This window comes from Lepisosteus oculatus, chromosome 15 (genome assembly GCF_040954835.1).
Source record: "Lepisosteus oculatus isolate fLepOcu1 chromosome 15, fLepOcu1.hap2, whole genome shotgun sequence".
Lineage (NCBI taxonomy): Eukaryota > Metazoa > Chordata > Actinopteri > Semionotiformes > Lepisosteidae > Lepisosteus > Lepisosteus oculatus.
Window position 1 is genome coordinate 26136898 of NC_090710.1, and position 22469 is coordinate 26159366.

Here is a 22469-nt window from a genome sequence, read left to right on the forward strand (position 1 = left end):
TTCTTTAATAAATGATCATTTTTTATCACCACTGTTGATGAAAGGAAGTGTTTACTTAAATGGAGGATGCACAATCTCTATGTAAGGTTTAACAGGAGGGGACTACTGTTCATGATTTCGGCCGTTTTATATTCAATGACGGCTAAATTAATTTGAAGTCCATAAAATCACAAATATCTGCATCCTCTGTCTAAAGAGGATATGTAAAGATGTACCGTTTTAATTGTTTTACTACCAAATTTTAAATTGACCTAGTTGTATACTGTATATTGGCTTTGTCAAAAATAAGTCAAACAAGTGAGACCAGCAGTTAATCTTGCAGGACTAGACATTTTTTCTGCTTCTCTGCTCATTTTCCGTCCCTGTTTTTAATTATTTGAGAATTTTTTTTTTTACATCAAGTTAAAGTAGACCTAAAATACGATAGGCTTGAGTGATCAATTCAAAAAATACTCAATGAATTTAAAATGGAACAAATTAAAACGAAATCGGATTTAGAAGTTAAAGCGGAATGGAACTGCACAATGATTAAAGAAACCGTGTGATTCCAAAGAAATTAATCACGGTGTGAAAATGCCAAAGGAGTAAACTAAGATACTGTACCTCTTCACTGTGTTCTCACTACTGCAAGAGCACAACGGCCCTTATTGTCCCGCAGTCCCCTGAAGCTGTGTTCTGTGTTTCCAAAAACAAGTCACAGTCCTGCTCTGCTGAAACCTGAAAATACACTTAATAGGGGACTTAGCAAGGCGGGCGATAGGATTTTTAATGAGGTAAAAGCCGATCTCGTTACATTTTGCAGATCTGATCATGTCTTTGTCATTGAGGTGCATTGTCGTTCAAATTACTCTTGAATTCGTAACAGCTCAAGACAGAGCCTGGGTGACGAGGATAAGGAATCGACTTTCGTTGCCTTACTGAGACAGCTCTACTGGCGTGACCTTGTTACCAATCAGCTAATTATAGGTTTATGTGTACTGTATGTCCAACGCCTGTTCTGTCTCCCAAGAGAAGTCATACAGCTAATACAATTTTGCTTCTAGAATCAGAAAAAAAAAACATGAACGCAAGTACTTTTCAGAATTGAGGTATGTGGGCGTTATCGACCTGTTTTTAAAATGTGATTTGGGTCTCACGTGTACTTCTTCAAGTCAATCAGTTGCAAACCAGTTGGAGGGGTACGTAGAGGGTAAAAACGAAGTTGCTATGAACTGCTCCCGGATTCATGTCAACGACTTTTGGTAGCGTGTGCGTTGTAAATAATACATCTGCATATAAAGTCATGACAAAACCAACACATGAAAACTAATTTTCCTGTGTTTCCGATTGACGAACTATCTCTGAAAAAAAGATAATTTCCTTCGTTAGTTGTAAATATATTTATTGGCATCCGAAACCTAAGAGACACAATAGTTATGAGTCTTTCTAATTGTGGTTGTTGGCGATCAAATCCCCCCGGGTTCATACAACGCTGTTTCGGGGTGAAATCTGACAGCAACGAGGACAGGACGAGCTACCTCGACGAACAAGAGGACTTGGACTCGGGCATTTCTGACGTCAAACGTTTGGTTCCGACGGCAAAAACACCCGGCACCCTGCAAGACGGTAATAGCCAAGGCTTCATTAATGTCCACTGCAACAACGCTCTGCCATTAAGCGACTGTATCATTTGTGTAACAGTGTTTCCAAAGCTCAGGTAAGTTCTACGTGTTACGCAAATTGACCCCAGAGCTACAATGGGGTACATTTTTCGTAAAGGTGTTTGGATTTCGGTAGGAGACGTTGCTTTTCACGAATGGTATTGCTTGCACAACAGCCCACTAGGTAGCAGTATAAGCAAATTAACCAATTTGACCATTGGTACTGACCATTGTAACAATGCAGAACTTCCCAACGGAAATATGTGTCATGTTTACATCGGAGGAGGACAGTGACTCCGAGGTAGGTGCCTTTGGACTGGTTCACACTCCGGTAAGACAAAAGAAACATTTCGTTCTACATCAAAGTTGTCATCTCATAGAGGAAATGGCTGGAAATGCTCTCCAAAATGCTTTCTTGGCTGCTGTGCTCGTTACATCTGACACCACATTCCCAAGCCACCCACAGCCAGTGATCAGACAGGTTCCGCTGTGCACACAGACCTCTCCTCCTACAGTATATAAGTGAACATTTGTCACAATTCTGTGTGGATGTCACTACGGCTAACTGAACGTCAAGGATCTAATCACGTCTTGTGTGGATTTTAACCCCAGATGAGGGGCTTGAAAGGCAGGTGAATCAATATTCCTTACAATGCATATCAGTATTGTATTTTTTAAAAAATTCACAGTTTTACTAACGCTACCTGCGTTACTTTTGGAGATGACCTCGGAGCTGACTGTCGGTAGGGATTGTGCGGTGTTGTTTTACACTTTATATAATCTGCTCCAGTATTTGCTAAATGGAAAAAGGCTGTAGATGTGTCATTCGAAAATAAATTGCATTTTAAAAATGTAGATGCTGAATTGATCTCGCAATGTCAGTAGTTACTCCTCGGTTAGGACAATTTTAAATTACAAGAACAGTACAGCCGTTTAGCTATCAAATGTTCATGGTGGCATGAATATTTATCTGAAAAATCTGGCATTTTATGAAGATTTGTTTGTCCAAAATTGTGTTCCCTGTACTTGTAGCGTACACTTAGGGTATTAACTAAATATTAATTTAATTTTAAAATTAAAAATCCTTTTACGTTTTTTATCATAATTAAAATTGAAGTAAAAAATATAATGAAAACCAAATTGATTGTTTTGTTATTTCACAAGCTAAAGATGTGCTTTACAGTATATGGATGGATTCATCTGTAAAATGAGAGTGGAAGTTGAGTTGCACTAAAATCTACTTTCGAAGCAAGTGCAGTAAAAAGTCAACCGCTCTGTGCTCAACTGCTGTGTTTTGGTTTTATATAGCAAATACCCTAAACTTCTTTAAGCCTTCTGGTAATTTTCAGAGGAACAGGTTCTTCTCAATAGACTGTTGTACAAGGACTTTCACAATTTGAACAACTCAATGAAGTTGGGCTTGTGCATCCACACAACCCAGAAACTGGAAACGTCCTTTACTGGGTGTTTGTATTGGCTGCATGGTGATGTGGTGTTTTTTTTTTCTTGTTTAGATATTTAAAAAAGGAGTAAGCAAATAAGTAGTCAAATGTCACCTGCATTGGGAAGCATTTTCGTTTTGTAACACCACTCTGTTGTGTAACAGGGTGGGTCTTTGTTCACAGTTCTAGGAATGGCATAAGTTTGACCACTAATGAAGCCAGAGGTGTCTGGGTGGGGAAATGTCTCCTAATGTTTTATAAATGGTGTAACATGCAATGCAAGTTCTCTGGTGTTCCTCTCAAAGGATCCAAAAGCACCTTGGAAGGGCCCCACGTCATCCACCACTGCAGCACCCACAGAGTTTCCCATTTGTGCCGACTGCCACATTGCATACAGTAGCACATTGGGTGGAGAAGTGAAAATTGCTTTGTTAATTCGGATTAAAGTATTGCAGAAAACACTGGGGCTGGGCTGGCGGGCTAGAATTTAAATGCAATTAATTGGGCGGTGGCATTCCGATGAAGTTTTAATTTTTGTACCGTGTACCTTTGTAAAAATCAGTGGAGTGCAGTCAAATTAGAACAAATTACAGTAATGGTCTAGTCCGAGGTATCTCATATACCTGTAGGCTTTTGTTACACCCATTTGCTAATGATACGATAATCTCATGCAGAATGCTATGGTAGACTAATGGCCTCACATCAGCTGGAGTGTTAACCCCTTATTTTTACTATCCACTAGCCAGCTTTTAATGCTAATACATTTTCTTGAACACCTACTGCCTGCAGTTTGACCATTTGTATCATATACTGTACTCAATTTGTATCCATTATTGAGTGTCTTGTTCAAACATCTCTTGAAATGATAGGTAATCAGGGAAGACCTTTGTTTTCTAAATCCATGCCTACTACTCCCTAGAGTCCTGTAATACTACAGAAAATCCTCTTATTTAGTTTTGTTTAAGATTTCCATGACCTTACTGTACATGTAATAGAAATAAGCCTGGTCCTCAATAACATCACTTCTTGTTTTGTTTTTGGTGGGATTTGAATATCGGTTGTTGTAACTTGTGCTTGAACTTGAGAATCTGTGAGAGTGATATTGTGCTTTCAGGTACGTTTGAATGGAGACATCTTATCTGGTAAAGGGGTGTTAGGCTGCTGTGTTGTCCACTCGGTATACAGTACATCCTGGGAGCAGTGCCACCATTTTCTCTGGCAGCTTCGGCTTGCTTTTTTTTTAAAGGTTCATATCTTAGTGAATGTAGGACTTGGCAGTTCCTCTATCTGCTAGTGCCCTCCTTGGGTTCTATAGCTTCTTCAATCATCTCTTGAAATGATAGGTAATCAGGGAAGACCTTTGTTTTCTAAATCCATGCCTACTACTCCCTAGAGTCCTGTAATACTACAGAAAATCCTCTTATTTAGTTTTGTTTAAGAGCAGCTGTGCAACTAGAATTTGCTCCCGTTTTCACAGATGGAAGTTTAGAGACTCTGTTTAGAGTCTTCCAGGGAGTTCTTCATGTTGCAATGCTAATCAACAGCTTGATGTTCATTATCGGGTAGAAATTTTTATCTATACTGATGTAAGATGGATGCTAATTTAAGGAAATCCATTTTTCTGTTAGAGACGAGGAAAGATACAGCTGTTTCTCCCCAGGTGTATGCACAATTAGCCAATTCTACCATAATCAACTCCAACATTTAGCACACATTGACTTCCACTGGTCCATACAGCTGCATTTTTCTTCTTCTTGTCTGAATTTGCTTCAGGGATCCAACAGCCACATGCATGAATAAATTAGAACGATCATACACTCAAACTAACAGTCATGATTGTAGTCATTTTATGACTACATATATGATTGAAGACACCGAAGGTTAGATTAAAGATCTTCCTGCATTATCAGAAAATACATGCATATTTGTTTTTACATAATGGAAAGATTTGTCAAATGTGGCGTAAGTGCTTATATTTTGAAGTTTACACAAAGCAAATTGCACTCTAGTTCTTATTGGGCAACATGTTGACTTAATGTTGTTGATTTGGAATAAATTCTATATCAGTGAAAGGGGAAGCTTCTAACATATGTTTATACAAACCTGGTTGTAGCCTGTGCTTTTAGCATTTTTTGAGTTTTCAAAAGAAACCTCCAACTAACTGCAACAACCTCACTAAGCTGGTTGGCAAAAACTTATTATAGGAAGTGTCCTGATACTTTACTTTGCCATCAACAGGTTGATCAATAGTGAAAGTCACAGGCTAGTTCTGTAAATTGTTGGTATGCATGATTTGCTCCGGGTTTGCAGATGATGCTGTCATTTTTTTTGTCAAGTTTCTTTCATACAGCCTGGACAAGCATATATATCTTCACTTGTTTCTGAGTCATTGATGCAGGCTACAGCCTTTCCCACAGATGTTCAATTGGGCTCAAGTCTGACAAATAGAGCATCAGTGGGACACCTGTCCCACACTCATTTCACAAGAAAGCCTTTCCATGAGCATCATGATAATGTGCATTGTCCCGCTGGGCAGTGGTCATGTCTGGATCATCCTGCAGCAAGTGAGGTTCCAACATGAGACCAGTGTAAGGTTGGTAGAGTCAGGTTTCCATCAATCAAAATGTAGAGCTCTGCAGCAGCTTGACACTCCTGACCAGACTGTCCCTCTTGGACTTGTTCATCAATCAGTGTCTTGTACTGAATGATAACTGACTGTTGTGTATGACTGCACCACGCACACTGACGTCCATAAGGGCGATCTACAAAAAAACATCTGTCCGTAGCTGAAGAGCACTTGGCTTTGCTTGCAGCACCTCAGTGTGTTGTGCTTTTAAACACTGGAGAACTGCTGATTCCTGGGTTATTGCAGCTTGGTGTTTCTGAAGCTGTGGAAATAGTCCAAAAATGATGATGAAGGAACACAAAGGAAGATGCTTCAGTCTTGGCATGGGAGTCCCCAATTGATAATCAGTGTTTGCCTGTAACGTTTTGCCATGGTTGAAATTGCTGGTTACCCCAGATGGCAAGCAATGGTACACTGATTTAGTTCAGCCTGCAATATAATGGCACCAAGGTGATGTTCTCTTATCAGTTGAACATACTGGCTCCTTTCTGTGTTTTTTTTTATCTTGACTTTCATCTAGCCTTGTGTTCAACCATTTACATCATCTTAACACTAACCAATCAATTCTGTCACTAATGAGGTGCTTTAGTGCCTATTTACAAGATTTATTGATTTTATAAATGGACATAAACAGTCAGTTAATCAAAATGAAGACACAATTTAATCCTCAGTATATTTAAAAAGTAGTGTTTTGGAGCGGCAACTAAAATGAAGCTTTTTCAGGATGTAATTAAAATGTTGTATGGCAAGAAAGTATGCTTTTGTTTTATAAGCATCCGGCTCTTGCAGTGCATTGTGTTCAGTAACCTTGAATTCATTGTCTTTATTCAGAGATCTTGTGAAGAAACAATTTTTATACAGGTAAAAATAGATGCCATGGGCTTTAAGGGTCATATTTAAGCAGACAGACTAATGGTTAAAAGCATACAACTGGATATCCTCTGATGTTTGATCCTATAACTGACCTTTTGTTTTGTGTTAATGTTGAACAATCATTTTTTTTAGCTTCAGTGTGACAATTATAAATGTGCTTTCTGGTCCTCTCATTCTTCACCACGTCCTGGAGTCAAGGTTAAGGGAACCCGCAGTGATTAGTTTTCTCCTCTGGGCCTCGGACTGCATCAGCTCAGCTCTCTCTGTGACTTTCCAGCAGCAGCGCATGCAGGCGAGTGTGTGAGTGTGGGCGCTCCAGCCCTCGTGTCTGTGTGCGCTCCTGCCTCCCACTGCCAGGGCTCCGCAGCAGATAGAAATGCAGGGCTCTACAGCGTCCGCCTAGCTCAGAATCACAGAGGTGTACGACCGGCTGGGCCCTCTCCATGTTCTTCTGAAAAATGATGCTTTGGATAAAGAAAGAAGAAATGTTCCTGGAAGCATTGGCACAAAGGCTGAGTGCGGTTGCCCAGAGAATTGGTAGGAAGAGCTGCTAGTCTTTGCGTTATGTACTTTTGCTTGACAGTGTTAATTTGAGCACCTTGGAAATCTTTAGGGGGGGTGTCAAAATGAAACCCTTTGAATGGCAGTTTTTTTAATCCTTAATATATTTTAGCATTGCATCTTGCAGTAAATGTGTGTGTGTGTGTGTGTGTGCGTGCTCTGCAGGATACCTTCAAGAAGCATCAGCATGCATTGCGTGAAATGGAACGTGTAAAATGAACTCTTGTTGATGTGTGCAATTATGCAGGGTTGCAAGTGGAATTAGTTGTGCCAGTGCTTTGTGTAAAATGAAGGCTGTGGAGCTGTGTTTAATCTTTCGACGGATTAACGATTTGCAGGCATTAGTTGACTCTGGCTTTTGAGCTGGATGTGCAAGGCAGTCTGTTGCTTTTGAATTCCATACGCCAATGGGTACAAAAAAAATGGATGTTGCAAAACTCCGATTTTTAATTTGACTTTTTCCTCCAGACACAAAAAATGATTGACTATTTGTATTTGCTTTTATCAATACCGTATGGCTCTCATGCTAAAAAACTGCAGTCTTAACAGAAAGCCTTTAAATAATACGCCTGTATGTGCAATATGTTTTGACAAGTGTGAAACTTAAGCACCCAAAGTCCTCCTAATAACTGCCTTTAAGAGTGTACTAGCATGTGTTTACCATCATCAAGTACCTACAGTAACAGCATATGTATTTAACATGATGTTAGTTTATCTACAACAGTATGTATTGGTAACTGATGTGGAAGAGCATGTAAACCTGTTTTATACATTGCTTGTTTGTTGGTATTTATTTAATATCTATATTCCAGGAATGAGAGTGACATGGAGGGGCAGTGGTTAGCATTTGTGGCCCATGGGCCTGCATTCACTTCCTAGGGTGTTATCTGCATGCAGTTTGCATGTTCTTGCTGTGTTCACGTGGCTTTCTTCCAGCTTTCCTCCAGTTTCCTCCCACAGTCCAAAGACACGCTCATGGAGTAACTGGCTTCTGTAAACTTGTCCCTGCTGTGACAAGTGTCTGTACAGTATGTACCCAGTGATGGACTGGCGTCCCATCCATGGTGTATCCTGCCTTGTGCCCAGTGTTTCTTGAGATAGGCTCTGGCTCCCCTGCCACCTTGGATTGGATCAGTTTAAGTGATATGATGATGACTTGTCCCGCTCTACAAAATAAAATTTATTTCAGGAAATACAAACATGCGTCTTGACGTTAATGTGAAGATTTTACATTATGCCTTTTTTTTCCCTCAGTTGCCCTACTTACAGTACGCGCTGATCTGCCTGTAGGTATAAGGCTAAAAAAAGTAATTCCACAAATGCCATAACAGTTCTAATGTTTTCAAAGGGGGGGATTTTGGACACTGGTCACTGTTTAAATTAATTGTCTTTAACTGCTTAATTCTTTAAGGTCACTGATGCCAGTTTATGCCGTGTGATTTTCTAATTGTCATTTTCTGAAATTAATATAAGTGTGGCCCAAAAATGGGTGGGTGGGGGGAGAATAAAGCACAAAAATAGAAATGTAAGCTGCAGTCATTGAGCCATGTTGATCCTTTAATTAGAAAGGTTTAATGGACTTTTTGGAATTATTTTGAAATATTGAAGAAAACAGTTGAAGTGACTGCTCCTGGAACACTATAAATGGATGTTCTTAATATCCAATAGCAAAATTTTGTTTTTAATTCATCCTTTTTTCTCCTGTCCAGCCAGGCTGACTCACTAGGGAAGGTTCTAGGATTTGTATTGCATGCTATTGCAGTGTTCAATAAGGCATATTTGGCAGTATCACCGTTGCCAAAGATGTGACATTGGACTATTTCCAATATGTTTTATGATTTCTTCCATCAGAACATAAATTGCTTTGTGTTTTTCATTAAAGGTTTTTAAGTTGACTATTTGCTCTATCTGGTATCAACCTGGAAAGTGATGATTTTTAAGTAAAGTGTGATTTGAGCCTGAAGGTGTAATAGTTGATATTGCCAGCAAAACAAGCAATCCAGTTTGTGTTCAGTGAAGAGAAGCAGACAGGAATCCCTGAGGGGAGAGCACAGTAATTGTAGGTTTAAAATGAAGGAATTCATAGATTTATAGCTTGGATAGCTCTAGTGCACATCTGAAGGTTAAAGGAATGCAAAATACAAGATTTCTTTCTGTTCTGCAGCTTTAGTTCCAGGAAAATCTCTACTGTATTTACTTGTAAACTGTGCCTTTGTCTTACCCTCTCTGAAATATGTTTTCAGTAAAGGAATGCGCTTTTTTTGTTAAGTGTGCTTTTAATAAAAGGAAAAGAACTTCACTGCTGGGAAACGCAGACATAGAACTGATGTCTAGATTTAGATTTTTACATAGTGTTTGTCCCATGTGATTGTGGCTGGGTTGTATTATAACAACTTGCATTTAATTCACATTGAGCATATTCTGCAGAAGAGTTGATCTCCCTGACATTGGAAAAATGTCCTTTTTTTTTCCTGAGACAATCTGTCTGTGCCCGTCTACATAGCAAATCATGTTACCTGTGGTAACTCCTCTGTCACTTCGACCAAACTCCTCTGTTTGGTTTTTGAGTTGGCAGATTGATTATAACATTAAAGGCTTTCCTAACATTAAAGGTTCCCTGGGTCTTCTGCTTTAAACCTTCCAGTTTCACAGTTCTTTTCCCAGATGTCTTAGCCATGCTGAACCCAGGGGTTTGCTTTCAGGGAATTGGCTTGGCTATGGATATATATCTTGCCTTAGCTGTAATGCAGGAGTTTTTCGATGTTCTGCATTGGTTAAGCGGTATTATTTTGTTTCACAAACATGGCTGGTTAGCCTAGAGTTTTTATCCATCCACTGTGAAATCGTAGAGACTGTGGCTGCCTCACAGTGCATTGTGGAAATGATTGCAGTCATTTACAATTACACATTAGCACTTTAATAAATACAAAAGTTCAGACAACATGCCTCTGTAGTGCTCGGTATATCCCCTATACTGCAGGGAAAACAGCACATTTCTGGCACTGTTAAGGTTAAAATGAAATTGTTTGCGGCCAAAATGAAATGGAGGCATTGCTACTAAAATTAAATAAATGAAATGGAGGACGTTAAGCACACACAGCAGATGACATTCCACAAAAAATGTACAGCAAGCAGTCAAGTGAGTCAATGCAGTTGTGAATGTATACTGTAAGGTAAAGTGCCTAATACTGTCTCAGGCATTACTATCATAATCATTATCATGATAGTAATATACGGTGTAATAGTAACACCAGTGCCAGATTCCATGCAGCTTGTTGTTATGGCAATGAAGTATTGAATTAATAGCCACTATCTCAGTGCCTATTACGGTACTTTTCAAACATAAAAATCTAGATAAGTCTAAAATGAGGACCCACAATTCTAAGCTTTTTGATTGCTCTGTGTTTTGAAGCTTTCTACATCTGTTCAACTGAAAGATTCTGTTAAATACTTGGTTTAAATTTTCAAACTGAAAAAATCTAAATTTAGAATTAAACCAGGCCCTGGGCTGATCGCTATTCTGAGCAAATTGTCCTCTTACCATGGAATTAATAATTTCCTCAGGTCCACAGATATTTAGATATTGCCTAATTTAAGTTGTTATAGTTTTGTAACCGACTGTGGGTGAGGGGCACCAGTCATTGAAAGGACAGTGAAGCTGCATTGGTCGCTAAACCTTGCCAACAGCAAACACAGGGTCAGACGGGCTATTATGTCTTAGTATGACTGAGGTGTTTGTCTTACACAGCTAATTATACTTTCATGACTATCATATTTAATCAAATATTTTCCCAATTTTGATATCAGGTTTAAAGCTGGTTTTCAAAAGATACACAACAGTTTAAGAATAGTACCTTACAGACATTTTATGTTTACCTCTCAACATCTGAGGAAACATGACAGGAGAATACCAGCATGTCTGATATTTAATAATAGCATTTATGATTTTATAGATTGTGCAAAATCATTAAATTCTTTGTAAATTCTACTATACATCTACTATAGGAGGTTATTATCTATATCACTTAACTTTTCTGTATTGACGTTTCATTAAAAGTTAACTTGTTCAAAGTGATTATACCACTCTGGAAGCCAACATTATGTCTTACATACACAAAAAACCAAGGGCCTGAATACCAGAAACTGTCTGAATTATTTAATCAGTCACCTTAGCTGGGAACTATTTTGAGAAGTAGTTTGTGGTTTCAGGTTTTTTTATGTTTTTTTTTATTGAATGTCTACTGATTGAAATATTCATTGTGGCTGTCTTGATCTTAAGGAAATTATCTTGCACTGCTGGTTAATTTCAGGGTTTAGCAACCCTAAGGAAGCAGAGGATAACAGCAATTGGCATTTTTAGATACTGTTAAGCAGCTTTGGCAAAATGTATTTAGTGTGGAAAAAAGTGTATATTGTTCTTGTCAAAGAGTTTTTAAAATAATTTCCAAGGTGAGAACTGATTTGTAATCAGCAAGTTGTATATAACCATCTGGCTCGTACATTTCTACAATCCTCAAACTCGCAACCAGAAAGCAATTTGCAAATTAAAAGGGACTTATATCTGAAATGTTATTTTTGAATATAAAAAAATGTTCTACCAACTGTTGTACCAACAGAGAAAGATATAAATCGGTATTAGAAAGTGTGTTTTTATTTTGAGAATAGTGAAGGTGAAAAATACTGAGCCATATTCATATTTATCTCTTCTACTCTACAGAGGTTGAGATGAGAAAACTTAAAAGTTTAATTTTTCATCTGAATTGTTTGTTTTCTTTGATGTGATGCCTTTCTATTTGTTCTGCTCATGTCAAGCAATTTCGTCTTATAATTTCAGTTAACTATTTTACATAGCTAAATAGTGCAAATGAAATGTAATGGAAATATATTAGAAAAATGGAAGACACTTGAACCCATAGTTCAGAAATACACTGGGTTTTTCATCTCTAATGCTACTGCTTCCCCAGATTTATCCAGCTTTAAGCTATGAAAAGCATGTATTATAACTAGCAGAGCTCATTGCAAAAATAAGAATTCACATAAAGCTTAAAAAGCAGTAATGCCTCCTCACTCCTAGTTATGAAGAGACCTTGCTCTACACATTAAATGGATTATTGAAATTTAGCGACACTAATGTAGGCCTTTGTTACCAATATGCAGGTGTTCTGAATGATTCCATTAAGAATGAATTATGTAAAGGCAGCATCACTTTAAATCTTGTGCAGATACTGTATGATACAGTATACTTACAAAGAATGATACTGTGCCCTAAATGTCCACTTTAAACAGACATGTTAAATTCTGATGCCTCTACATCTTGTAGATCATGTTCTACTTCAGATCAACTGTGTGAATTTTCTTTTGAAGATCTTGGTGTCAGATTCAACACTGAAAATCCTCCCATCTCCTTGAATTCTCCCAGTACTCAAATCCCACCCTGCTCCCATTTCAGGATGTTCCCATGCCATGTCTTTGCAAAGCTGGCTAGACCTGAGGCTCAGAATGTGAGTTTACCTGAGGCATCGTTTACTCAACACAGTCGCAAGTCAGCTTCTTTGAAAGCATCCTGAGAAGTGACACAGCCTTTACAACCTTTAAATCAGCTTAGCTGTGATTGTCTTTTAAAAAAATCTCCTTTTTCTGGTTTTGAGGTATTTGGCTTTGATTATAAATATAATGATGGAAAACTCTCTCAAGTAAGTAGCTGGATCTTGAGCTTAACTGACAGTTATAAACCCTCTTCCACTAAATGTGAATTTCTGGTACCATTTTGTTTTTCAAATCACCGATCTGTTTGAAATCTAAGATTTTTTTTATCAGCCACCTAATATGTATTTTTTTTCCTGCATATTGTAACATTAGAGGATGCATAATGTTTCAAAATCATTTCTTCAGATGTCTACATGACATGTCCAAGACGACAGGCTGATTGAACTGTTTAATCTGGCTTATTTGATTAGTTAGTTAGGAGGATGAAGGTATTTTCAAATTGAGACCTGAAGCAAGAACTATATGGGATATTTTAGGCGGCAGCAGAGCTAAAATTAAAAGACCAGTCTTTGCTGAGGAAAGATAATAATCAAATAAACGATGATGTCTGCGTTGCCGAATACTGCAAAGCTATATTTAACTATAGGCCAGCAACAATCAGAAACTAATTAGATTTGACAATTGAACTGGAGCTTAGAAATCCTTCTGAGGTATATAATAAAGCACAACCAACAATACCTCGAACAACTCATTGAGCAATGCCTTGTTCCACTTTTCTATTTTGTTTAGAGGCCAAATTCTGGAGAAAGACATTGTATACACAGTGCCCTATAAGATAACTGAATATGGTGGTTGTTGGTGACTAAAACACAAAAGTACTTGCCAATGACACTCTGGTCAACGATTTTTGTTAAGAGTGGAAAAAGCTATTTTAGTAGCTACAGTACCTTGCCTGATAAATTCAAAACCTGGTTATCAGGTATTAGCTAGTATAATCCCCCATCATCTCCCTGCAGGAGCTTGATTGCATTACCTAACTCAAGGATTCCCTAATTCTTAACGTTATATGGGTTATTGTAATAGTAATTAATAGGAAACTTCCATATAACTCAAATGTATAGCTTGTCCCATGCTATGTATTTTCACTCCCTGTCCAGTGAAATGCTGCAATAGCACATTTTCCAATGGAAACTTTGAAACCTGATATTGAGCTGCTAATCTACGTGAAAACTCTGTGGAAAATGCAGACATTTATGAACTGCAACCTAAAACCAAAACGCTTTTAAGCTCAACAGAAAGGCACAAAAACTGGCATGGGTTTTGACATTAAGAAACAGTGACAGTGCCTCGCAGGAAGTCTTCTCAATGTGTTAAAAATAACAGCAAGGAGCAGTTCTTAAAATCAAACGTCTTGTTTGCATTCAATTCGGCAATGAATTGTTAAATTTACTCCGACATTTTACGGACATCACTCCAGACTAAAAACGCAAAGGTTCTGTGTTTCAAATGAATAAATCTCCAGGCAGCGTTTCAAGTTAATGCATGAAAATGCAACGAAATTATGAACCATAACATTGATTAGTTCTGTCCTTACATGTAAGGAGTGAAGTGTAAGGAGTCATTTTTTTAAAATGAGCATGTTAAATGGGAACTTTTGTAGATCAATATAGACATTCTGATTAGAAATAAAATTGAATAATATATATTACGTTGTTCTAATAATAGTACCCTTGAAAGAGGAATTATATTTTGAAAAACCCCCAAGCTAATTTTCAAGTTAACCTTTAAAATGTTTTCACACCAGGATTTCTAGCTATTTTATTCACTATGATGACCACTAACCCCTACCCATCAGAGATAAAGACTCTAAATGAGAGTTGTCCTGCTGCCTTAGAAGGCCCAGGGTTTCACAGAGATTCTGCTTGCTGATCCAGAGACCTCAGAATGGTAAATCAACCGCATTTCCAGCTGTGCTGAGCTCTGCATCCCCCTGTTAGCTTCAATTGCCACACCGAACTAGTAGAACTAGTTTTGGTATTTATTATAAATCTGGAATTTTTCCCCGTTTTCTTTAAAGACCTCAGAAATGCAGTCCTGTACATCAGGGTTGGAAAAGCCTAGTTCATGACAGCCTTAGGGTCACCTGGCTCTTAGTCGACATCTGTTCTTAATTATTTGGTTGGGCTAAAGTGGATACAAACTAGAAACACCTGGTTTTAGGGTCCTAATCAGCAGTCGGGGAACCACCTGTAAAATCTGCAGGATTCTGGCCCTAGAGGACATTCCTCTTGTACACATTGAGAATCCCATCTCAGGAATGGCAGCCTTCTGTTTTGTCATGTCTACATAACCCTGTAAACTAAAGAACTCCAATCTCTTTGTTAAATCAGCCTGTGGGAATATTGATGAACGTCCCGCTCCATGGAAGCATATTAAAAGCTGTTGTGATCTTGGTGCTGTGATATTGTCCAGGCACTGCTGATGGTCACTAAGGACCACAGCTTTATCCCCACTGAGTTTGTCTCCTTAAGCAACTCCAGCTTTTCCTTCTTGCTAGTTCTTCAATTCAGTTTTGCAGCTTCAATTCTAACTGCCCTTGTTAGATAATGTGCTTCATTCATTCATGATCAAGGAATCTTTTTGGTTTTGGCAAGGAGGTTGAAAATACAGTAAAACCCTTCTGGGCATCTCATTATCTTAGGTAAATCTAGGTTTTCTCTTCGCTTGGTTTTCCATTTCTTGGCTATAATATAGGGCTCTCGCAAACTGGACCGTAACAAGTGTCCTCTGAAAGTGATTATGAACCAAAATCTATTTGACATGGTTTAGCGAGATCTTTACCGAAGTCCTCAGAGCACTCCAACAAGTACTTGAAATGCTTCTTGAATGCAGCTGTGCTGGATCTGCTGTCTGAGTGCTGTTCAGCGCCACTCTGTACAGGTGTGCAGAGACCTGAAACAGACTACTATTGTAACAGGACCTTGTTTGGCACATTGGACTGAACTAGCAAAAAGCTTTCATTGCATTTTTATGCTGTATATTCTTAAATTATTATTATACCACCTGGATGATGCAACAGCAGCCATAGTGCGCCAGAACGCTCACCACACACCAGCTCTCAGTGGGGAGGAGAACAGAGTGATGAAGCCAGTTCATATGAATATGAACTATCATATGAAATATGATAGGTTAAATGAATTTTTAGACAGCAGTCATTACTTTTTAAAAACTAATTGACCATATTGTGATTTTCCTTTCTTAGTAGAAAGCAAAACTGTCCCAAGACACGGTTGTGGAAGGTCTCATAGTTTATACAAATAAACTAATATTCTAACCTACAGTACATTTAAAACAGTATAGCTTCATTTTTATAGTACCAGTATGATACCATACCATAGTTTTTTTAACTGATATTTTAGTTCCATACTTCAGTGTAATGATGTACAAAACCGGTGCTTTAACAACATCCCAGCTGTCAACTCTTTAACAAGTGTGCTTTCAGTAGATCAACAAGGGCTGCAAATTTTCATTTCAGTCGTTGCTTCCATTCTGAAAGAACAAGAGGTCTTTTGTGCTCCATCATCTCCCTCTGCTGAGCTTTGAGACAAAACGGTTGCTGTGGAAACGTTGCTTTTAAACATTTGGTCACCATGGAGTTAAACATGCAAAGTCTTTTTGCTCTCCAGATCTCTATAGTGTAGCGTTCCTAAAGGTTTTGACAGAGGAGTTTAGAGAGCATCGTATGTTTGAACAGGAATTCCTCTGTATTCTTTGGGGGGAAGTACAGTATGTCTTTGCATTTGTAAATTATATATATCCCTGACATCATTATCTCATTCCTGCTATCGCAAGGAATTTGTGTAATCACAGAAGACATCTGCTCAATTTGTTTTCCCCCTTTTCCGCTTTCTCCTGTCTCAAGAGATATCTCACTGCCTCCTGGAAATCCTGACTGCTAATGAATTGCGTTTCAAATTATAGAATTGCTGTTTGTGATCCTGATGCATTAGGGAGCTATCAACATACCCATCAGGACTGAACAGAGAGTTGCGTCTGTGTAATTGGTTAAGCAGAACTGCAAATACTCACTGGTCTTTATGAAATCCCATCTCGGAAAACTAACCTGTTGTAACCTGATTAAACTTTAAATAAAATAATAAGTGTGAGGTCTTGTTGTTGTATTTGCATTAAATGATTGTTAAAAATGTGTTGTCTTTCCAATTTGGAAGTTCAGAATTCTACTGAATTCAAAAGACTATCTGGACTGAATCACATATACAGTAGGTTGTTTTTATCTTGGAGGTAAAATTATACCAAGGTAATTCTGTTAGGCAAAGAATGTTTTAAAAATATCCATTCTAAGAAAAACATTGCAACTGAGCTTCATCAAGCTCTGTAAAATAGGTTCGATATTATTATTATTATTATTATTATTATTATTATTATTTGTGTTTGAATTTTGAGGGTTCGTTTTATATTTAAAATTTAAAACTGTTTTTTAAGTAACTTTTTCTTCTAAAATATCTTATGGTGGACAAAGTTATTGCTTGAGACAAAAGACAAGGAGATGGTGAGATTCCAAATCCAAGGTCCATTGTTTTACATTGCTTCAAGCGCCATTTTACATTTACAAAATTTAAACCTCTTAAGGCATTATGTTAGCTTTGGGTTTTTTTTATTGTCATCCTATTTTTATTTTTTAATCTGACTTCTACAACACAGCAGTATATTTCCCTCTTGCACATCCTTACGTTGAGGCCGGCAGGAGTTCTCCAGAGCAGAGCAATCAGCAGGGGCTCATCTCTGCGAAGAGTGAGGAATCGGTTTCCAAGAAGCTGATGCAATGCCCACCTGTGTCTGCTTTTAGGACTTTCATCCTGTTTGTACAGCTCTCCTAGGTCTGCTGTTGCTTAATTCCCAACTTGCTCCCTTTTGCTTAGCATGTATTTCTTCTGTGGCAGAGTACTTCACAGGGTTAAATCCCTTAACGACCGTGAATTATGGGTTGTAAATAAGAGACAACCTAATAAAGTATGTATCAAGTTTACAATTACAAACTCATTTCAGCCATTTTCATGCCAGTGCATATTATTTTATTTAATTATTTCTTAAATAATTGCCCCGGCGCAATTATTGTCTTGGAACATTTTTGTGAAGCACATATCTGTGTGTTGGCCTGCTTGTTCAACAACTGCACATGTAGTCCAGATGCTATTACATTTTGTTTTGTTGCTTGTACTGAAGTGGCATTTAGGTTTGTGTGCTTTTTCTGGGAACGCGCCCTGTGGATCCCATATTTCCCATTTCAGAATTCCTCCTTTCTTTTTTTTTCCAGTCTTGCATGTGGAGAGTGTGGTCTCCGGGGATAGTATGGGTATTTAAAGATGTATTTAGCTCACCAGCATAGTTACCTACCGTATGGTCTTTGATTAATGTTCACAGTGAGAAACCTATAGTTTTTCTTAATGAAAATGACTGAACCTGATATTAGCTGTATGAGGAATTTATATTACATAATTATTTGTAATCTCTGTAAGAAATAACAGCTTTCATTTCCAACTGTAATTCAAGTTATAACCCAATAACCTAGTTTGACCTTCTAATACCAATAGTGAATAGTGTAGATCAATAGGGTGTGTATCACAATTATCTCTAAACAGAATTATACTGCAGGTCTGGTGCGTATCCATGTATAAATAAAAACAAAACTGCACATTGCGGCCAAGCAGTCGATAAGCCTTTTAATTTACAGCTGGTTTCATTTAAAAATACCCACGGTCTCATTGTCACCCTAGTGCAGTAGTTGGGGAATTTTTTTCATTGACAAAGCACAAGACAATACGTAGGTTGGGTGGACATTTGCCTTCCTTTAATACTTGTTTTTCCTTCATAAGAGCCCAGTGTGTCGTGGGACAGAGCAGTCATCACAGAGGATGCAGCTAATGGGCTCTCTGGGGAAGGGGGAGGGGGAGTCTCTCAGTCCGAGTGCCAAGTTGAAAGACATTACTCGTTTCCTTTCGAGAAGACAAACTGCAACCAGAGCAGCTTCCCTGACACTTGACGAAACCCATGACTTTACCCCTTTCCTTCCTTCCTCTTCTAAGTACTGTATATGCTGCGTGTGCACTTATGCTTTTTTTTATCTACGTTTTGTTCCCTTCTCTCCTGACGCCTGCTGTTTCACTCCTTTACGTTGTTCTGCTGGGACAAGGGTGTTTTTTTTTGTTTTGTTTTTTTTTACCCCGAGGCAGCGTGTGGCAAACCCGTCTGCCTCTTGGCGTACTGCTATTCCCAGCGGTGGCTGGGCTCGTAGCCTGTGTTGATTTGCTCGCCAGATGTCCCCAGCATCAGCATGGAACAGGCGAGGTGGTTTCGCAGGAGACAGAGTGAAGCTGATGGAGAGGGAAGAGGTCTCTGAATCTCCAGCGGTCAGCGATATGTCCTAGCGACCGCGCTGCCGTGGAAGTTCTTGATCGAGCATCCCTGTAGTTTCTCTGGGAGAGAGAGGGAGGCCACAGGAGAAGTCTCGTCTCTTCTGCTGAAGTGTTTCCCTTTAGGACTAGGCAGACAGTTGTTAACGTCTGCGCTCCCAGCATTCTTGCTGTGAAGATTTACTGCAGCAAGGATTTTATTTTTGCATCCTGTTGCAGTTCCGTTCTGTTGCTTTTTAAATCTAAGGGAGAAAGAGACACCTGACCCCCCCCCCCCCCTCCCCACCCCCATAAAAGGACCTTGGGATTTGTCTTGTTGACGCTCTCCTGCAGTAATTTGGGAGCTCATCTGTATGGGAAAGGTGTTGCAGCGAGCCATTACTATGCTGAGCCTGCACCTGCCAGCCCTGCAAGTTCACAGAAAAGGAGACTTCTAGCCCAAACTCAAGGACCAGAACAAAAAGTGATGGGACATTAACTCCAGCCTCCGGATCAACAAGAAAAACCTACCACGTCTTGTGTTACAGGCGGAGCTGAAGATGTGCTCTCTGTGCATTACAGCAGGGCACAAACGGTGGAGTTAAGTAGCAAAAGTTATTTTAATATCTTCTGAGCTCACGCAAGACAACAGATTAGTCCTTGGCTGGGAGTATAATTAGCCAGCAGAAGGAGATTTGTGTCGACCTGCTGCCTGCCTGTGAGTCTCTTAGACCTCCTCTGAGGACCCCGCAATGAGTGCCACTCTTTTGTGGGCTTACCTTGAAGCTCCAAGGACTCCATAAGACCGCTTGGTCTGTGCAGCTCTGCCTGTGCTCCAGTGTCGGACGTCGTGGATGTGTTACGGCCAAGCCTCCGCCGTGTTGCTGCAGGAAAGCTTTGTTCCCATGTCTCTCCACGGATTGCTCAGGGAAGGACAAGAAGCTCCTTACCGGATATTTGCTCGTCTCAGCCAGCTTCTTCACAGTCTCTCTGCTACTGTGCTCGGCTCCCTGCCCAAAAGCAGCAGAATATACTCCTGGAAAGAATGGACAGGTAAAGCGGAGTTTTTTCTGCTGAAATTTTAAGAGTTTCTCTTAAGGTTTCTTTTTGCTTGCATGTGCCTCCCGCAGTCCGTTTTCTGTGAAAGGTTTGCTCTAACTTCGCTGGGCTTTGTCCTTAATGCTTTCTATAACTGATCTGGACCATTTTCTTTGAAATCTCTCTTTTTTTTTTAATTGCGCTAAAATGAATTTTGGTTAAATTTTATTATTTGAATACATTTGTTTGTAGATGTGACGCCGTCCTCTTTGCTTGTATCCTAAAGGCAAATGGTTTAGAAATGAGCAACAACAGTGTCAATCTGGGATAGTTCTCATTGTTGTTTCTTTAATACTTTAATCAGTTGATTTTTATGTTAAGAAAGTCTTATTTTAATTAAATATAAAGGTATGATCTGGCATTTTTCAAAATTAATAGTGTAATAAAATTAATAGTCATGATTTTTGTTTCATTTATACTTGTGAAAACAACTATTGAACAAAAATTTCCCATAGGCTGTAAACTGGGGTCATTTGGAGTCATTTTGTAAGGTCAAAGATTGCTCTCTTCCTGAGTTACTTATAGTTCTTATGTTGACCTAATACTCTCTTAGTACCTAAATAATGCATGATTCATGTGATCCTTGAACACAGAATTGTGAGTTAAGAGAGCAGTGATTTTTGTGCTTTCACCCTTTTTCTGTCATGAATTGTTTATGTTGTTTAAAAGGGCACAAATAACGATGCTTTACAAAGACATGCAAGTCTACACAAACCAAAAGCTAAAGCTTAAAAGTACACATTTCTTTAGCTCAAGTCCAAATATTTAAAATACTCCTTTTTAAAAAATGCTTTGTATATGTCTTAATAGCACTTATTTGGATAGCAAATGCAGACAGAAGATCTCCTATCTGATTAAATCATTATCCACATTATCAATAGTCTCTTTTCATGTTTTAGACAAAAATCAAGAATCTGAGAGATCAGCAGCATCATTGCTTAATGTATCTCAGGGTGAATTTGCTTTGCTCTCTCCAATTTGGAAAAAAGAAACCGCTCGTATGAGACGCATTCGACTTTCCCCATTCAGGATTTAGGTTTGCAGTTTGGTGCAGTCATGTGATGGAGCTAAATATTTATGCATCATTCCACTGCACGCTTCTTTTCTGATACAAACAGCAGTGGGTACTAAGTGAGAAGGGTGTGCATAATGACATTGAAGTCGCCTCACTCAGCAGATATGGCTCGAATACACTGCCAAAGCTGCACATAACCCTCAATTATTGAGAAGCACAGGTTCTGGAGACAATACTGTAACGCTACGGGGTTCACGTGGGTGCCCTCGCCGCCGCCGCATCAGGTCGGCCCCCCCACCGTTGGGGACTCGAACCCGGGCGTCACTCAACAGGGACCCAGCTTCTTGAGCTAAAGGGAGATCTCAGCTCAGCCCAGCGGCTGCGGCCCCTGCTATTCACAGGGAAGGGCGGTGACGTCAAAATAGTAAGATCTGAATACCATGAGGCTTTGAAGTTTTAGTAAGGCGTGATAACATCTTCTCAATGGATGCTAACATTTTTTACCAAAAACTACCCTATCGGAATATTAGTAAAATTGCCTCAGCCTACAGCGAGGACTGCATGTGCAAACATTTTGCAGCCTCAATTCTGTTCACTTTATGGAGATACAGTTTCCCTCAGTGCAACTCTGAATGAAGTGTCAGCAGAAGTTCAGTATTTTCTTAGACTTGAATTGTGATTCCTTTCGGTTGTGCGCAGTTCTAACAGCTGCTTTCTGCGAAGCCCTTAAGGCTGTCTAAATTGACAAAATCCACCAAGTCTGATTCGGTTTCCAGCATCACACCTGGAACAAATACTTGAGCAATCGCGTCTCGTGAGTAGTTTAATCAGCTTTGTTTCCTTGTTTCACAGCATCCTCCGAGGCAAATGCCTGGTCTGCTACTGTTTTACTCAGTTGACTTATTTGGTCAAATAAAGTTTTCTTTGCAGCATTTTAATGACGTTTCTCTCTTGTGGAGCACATCGTACTGTAATATTTTCATTGGATAGTTTATAGTCCTTTCACAGCTGCATACAAAGGATCAACAATGAAAAACAGATCCTGCCTGTAAAAAATCTCAGGACCCCGAGAGCTGCATCTAGGACTGAAGTCCTACTAGGGAAGGTAGACAAAGTGTCTTGTTCCTGCGGCAACTTGAAGTTACTTGAAGTTACTTGAGGTTACGTCCGATGTGAGCAACAGTGGCCTTGAGGTGTTGACAAAGAAGAAATAAGATGCCACACACAAAAGCCACACTTCCTAACATCTTTATCACAAGAAAAGATTAGATAGAAGCACATTTATTTAAAAAGATATGTAAATCCTTCACAATCAGC

The 22469-nt window shown here is 39.0% G+C and overlaps 1 protein-coding gene across 14 annotated transcripts in view; it reads left to right on the forward strand.

The window, feature by feature from the left end:
- The first annotated feature begins 2168 nt into the window (after positions 1-2168).
- mcf2la (mcf.2 cell line derived transforming sequence-like a) overlaps positions 2169-22469 on the forward strand; it is an 84331-nt gene continuing 64030 nt past the window's right edge. For 4 of the 14 annotated variants that reach the window (XM_015364254.2, XM_015364260.2, XM_015364261.2 and 1 more), the window contains exon 1: positions 18713-20092. In XM_015364254.2, the coding sequence (XP_015219740.2) occupies positions 19894-20092 (199 nt within the window). In that variant the 5' untranslated portion in view covers positions 18713-19893. Of the gene's footprint in view, positions 2269-6875; positions 7119-18709; positions 20093-22469 lie in introns of those variants that run through there. The other 10 variants (XM_015364264.2, XM_069179198.1, XM_015364257.2 and 7 more) reach the window with 8 other exon arrangements.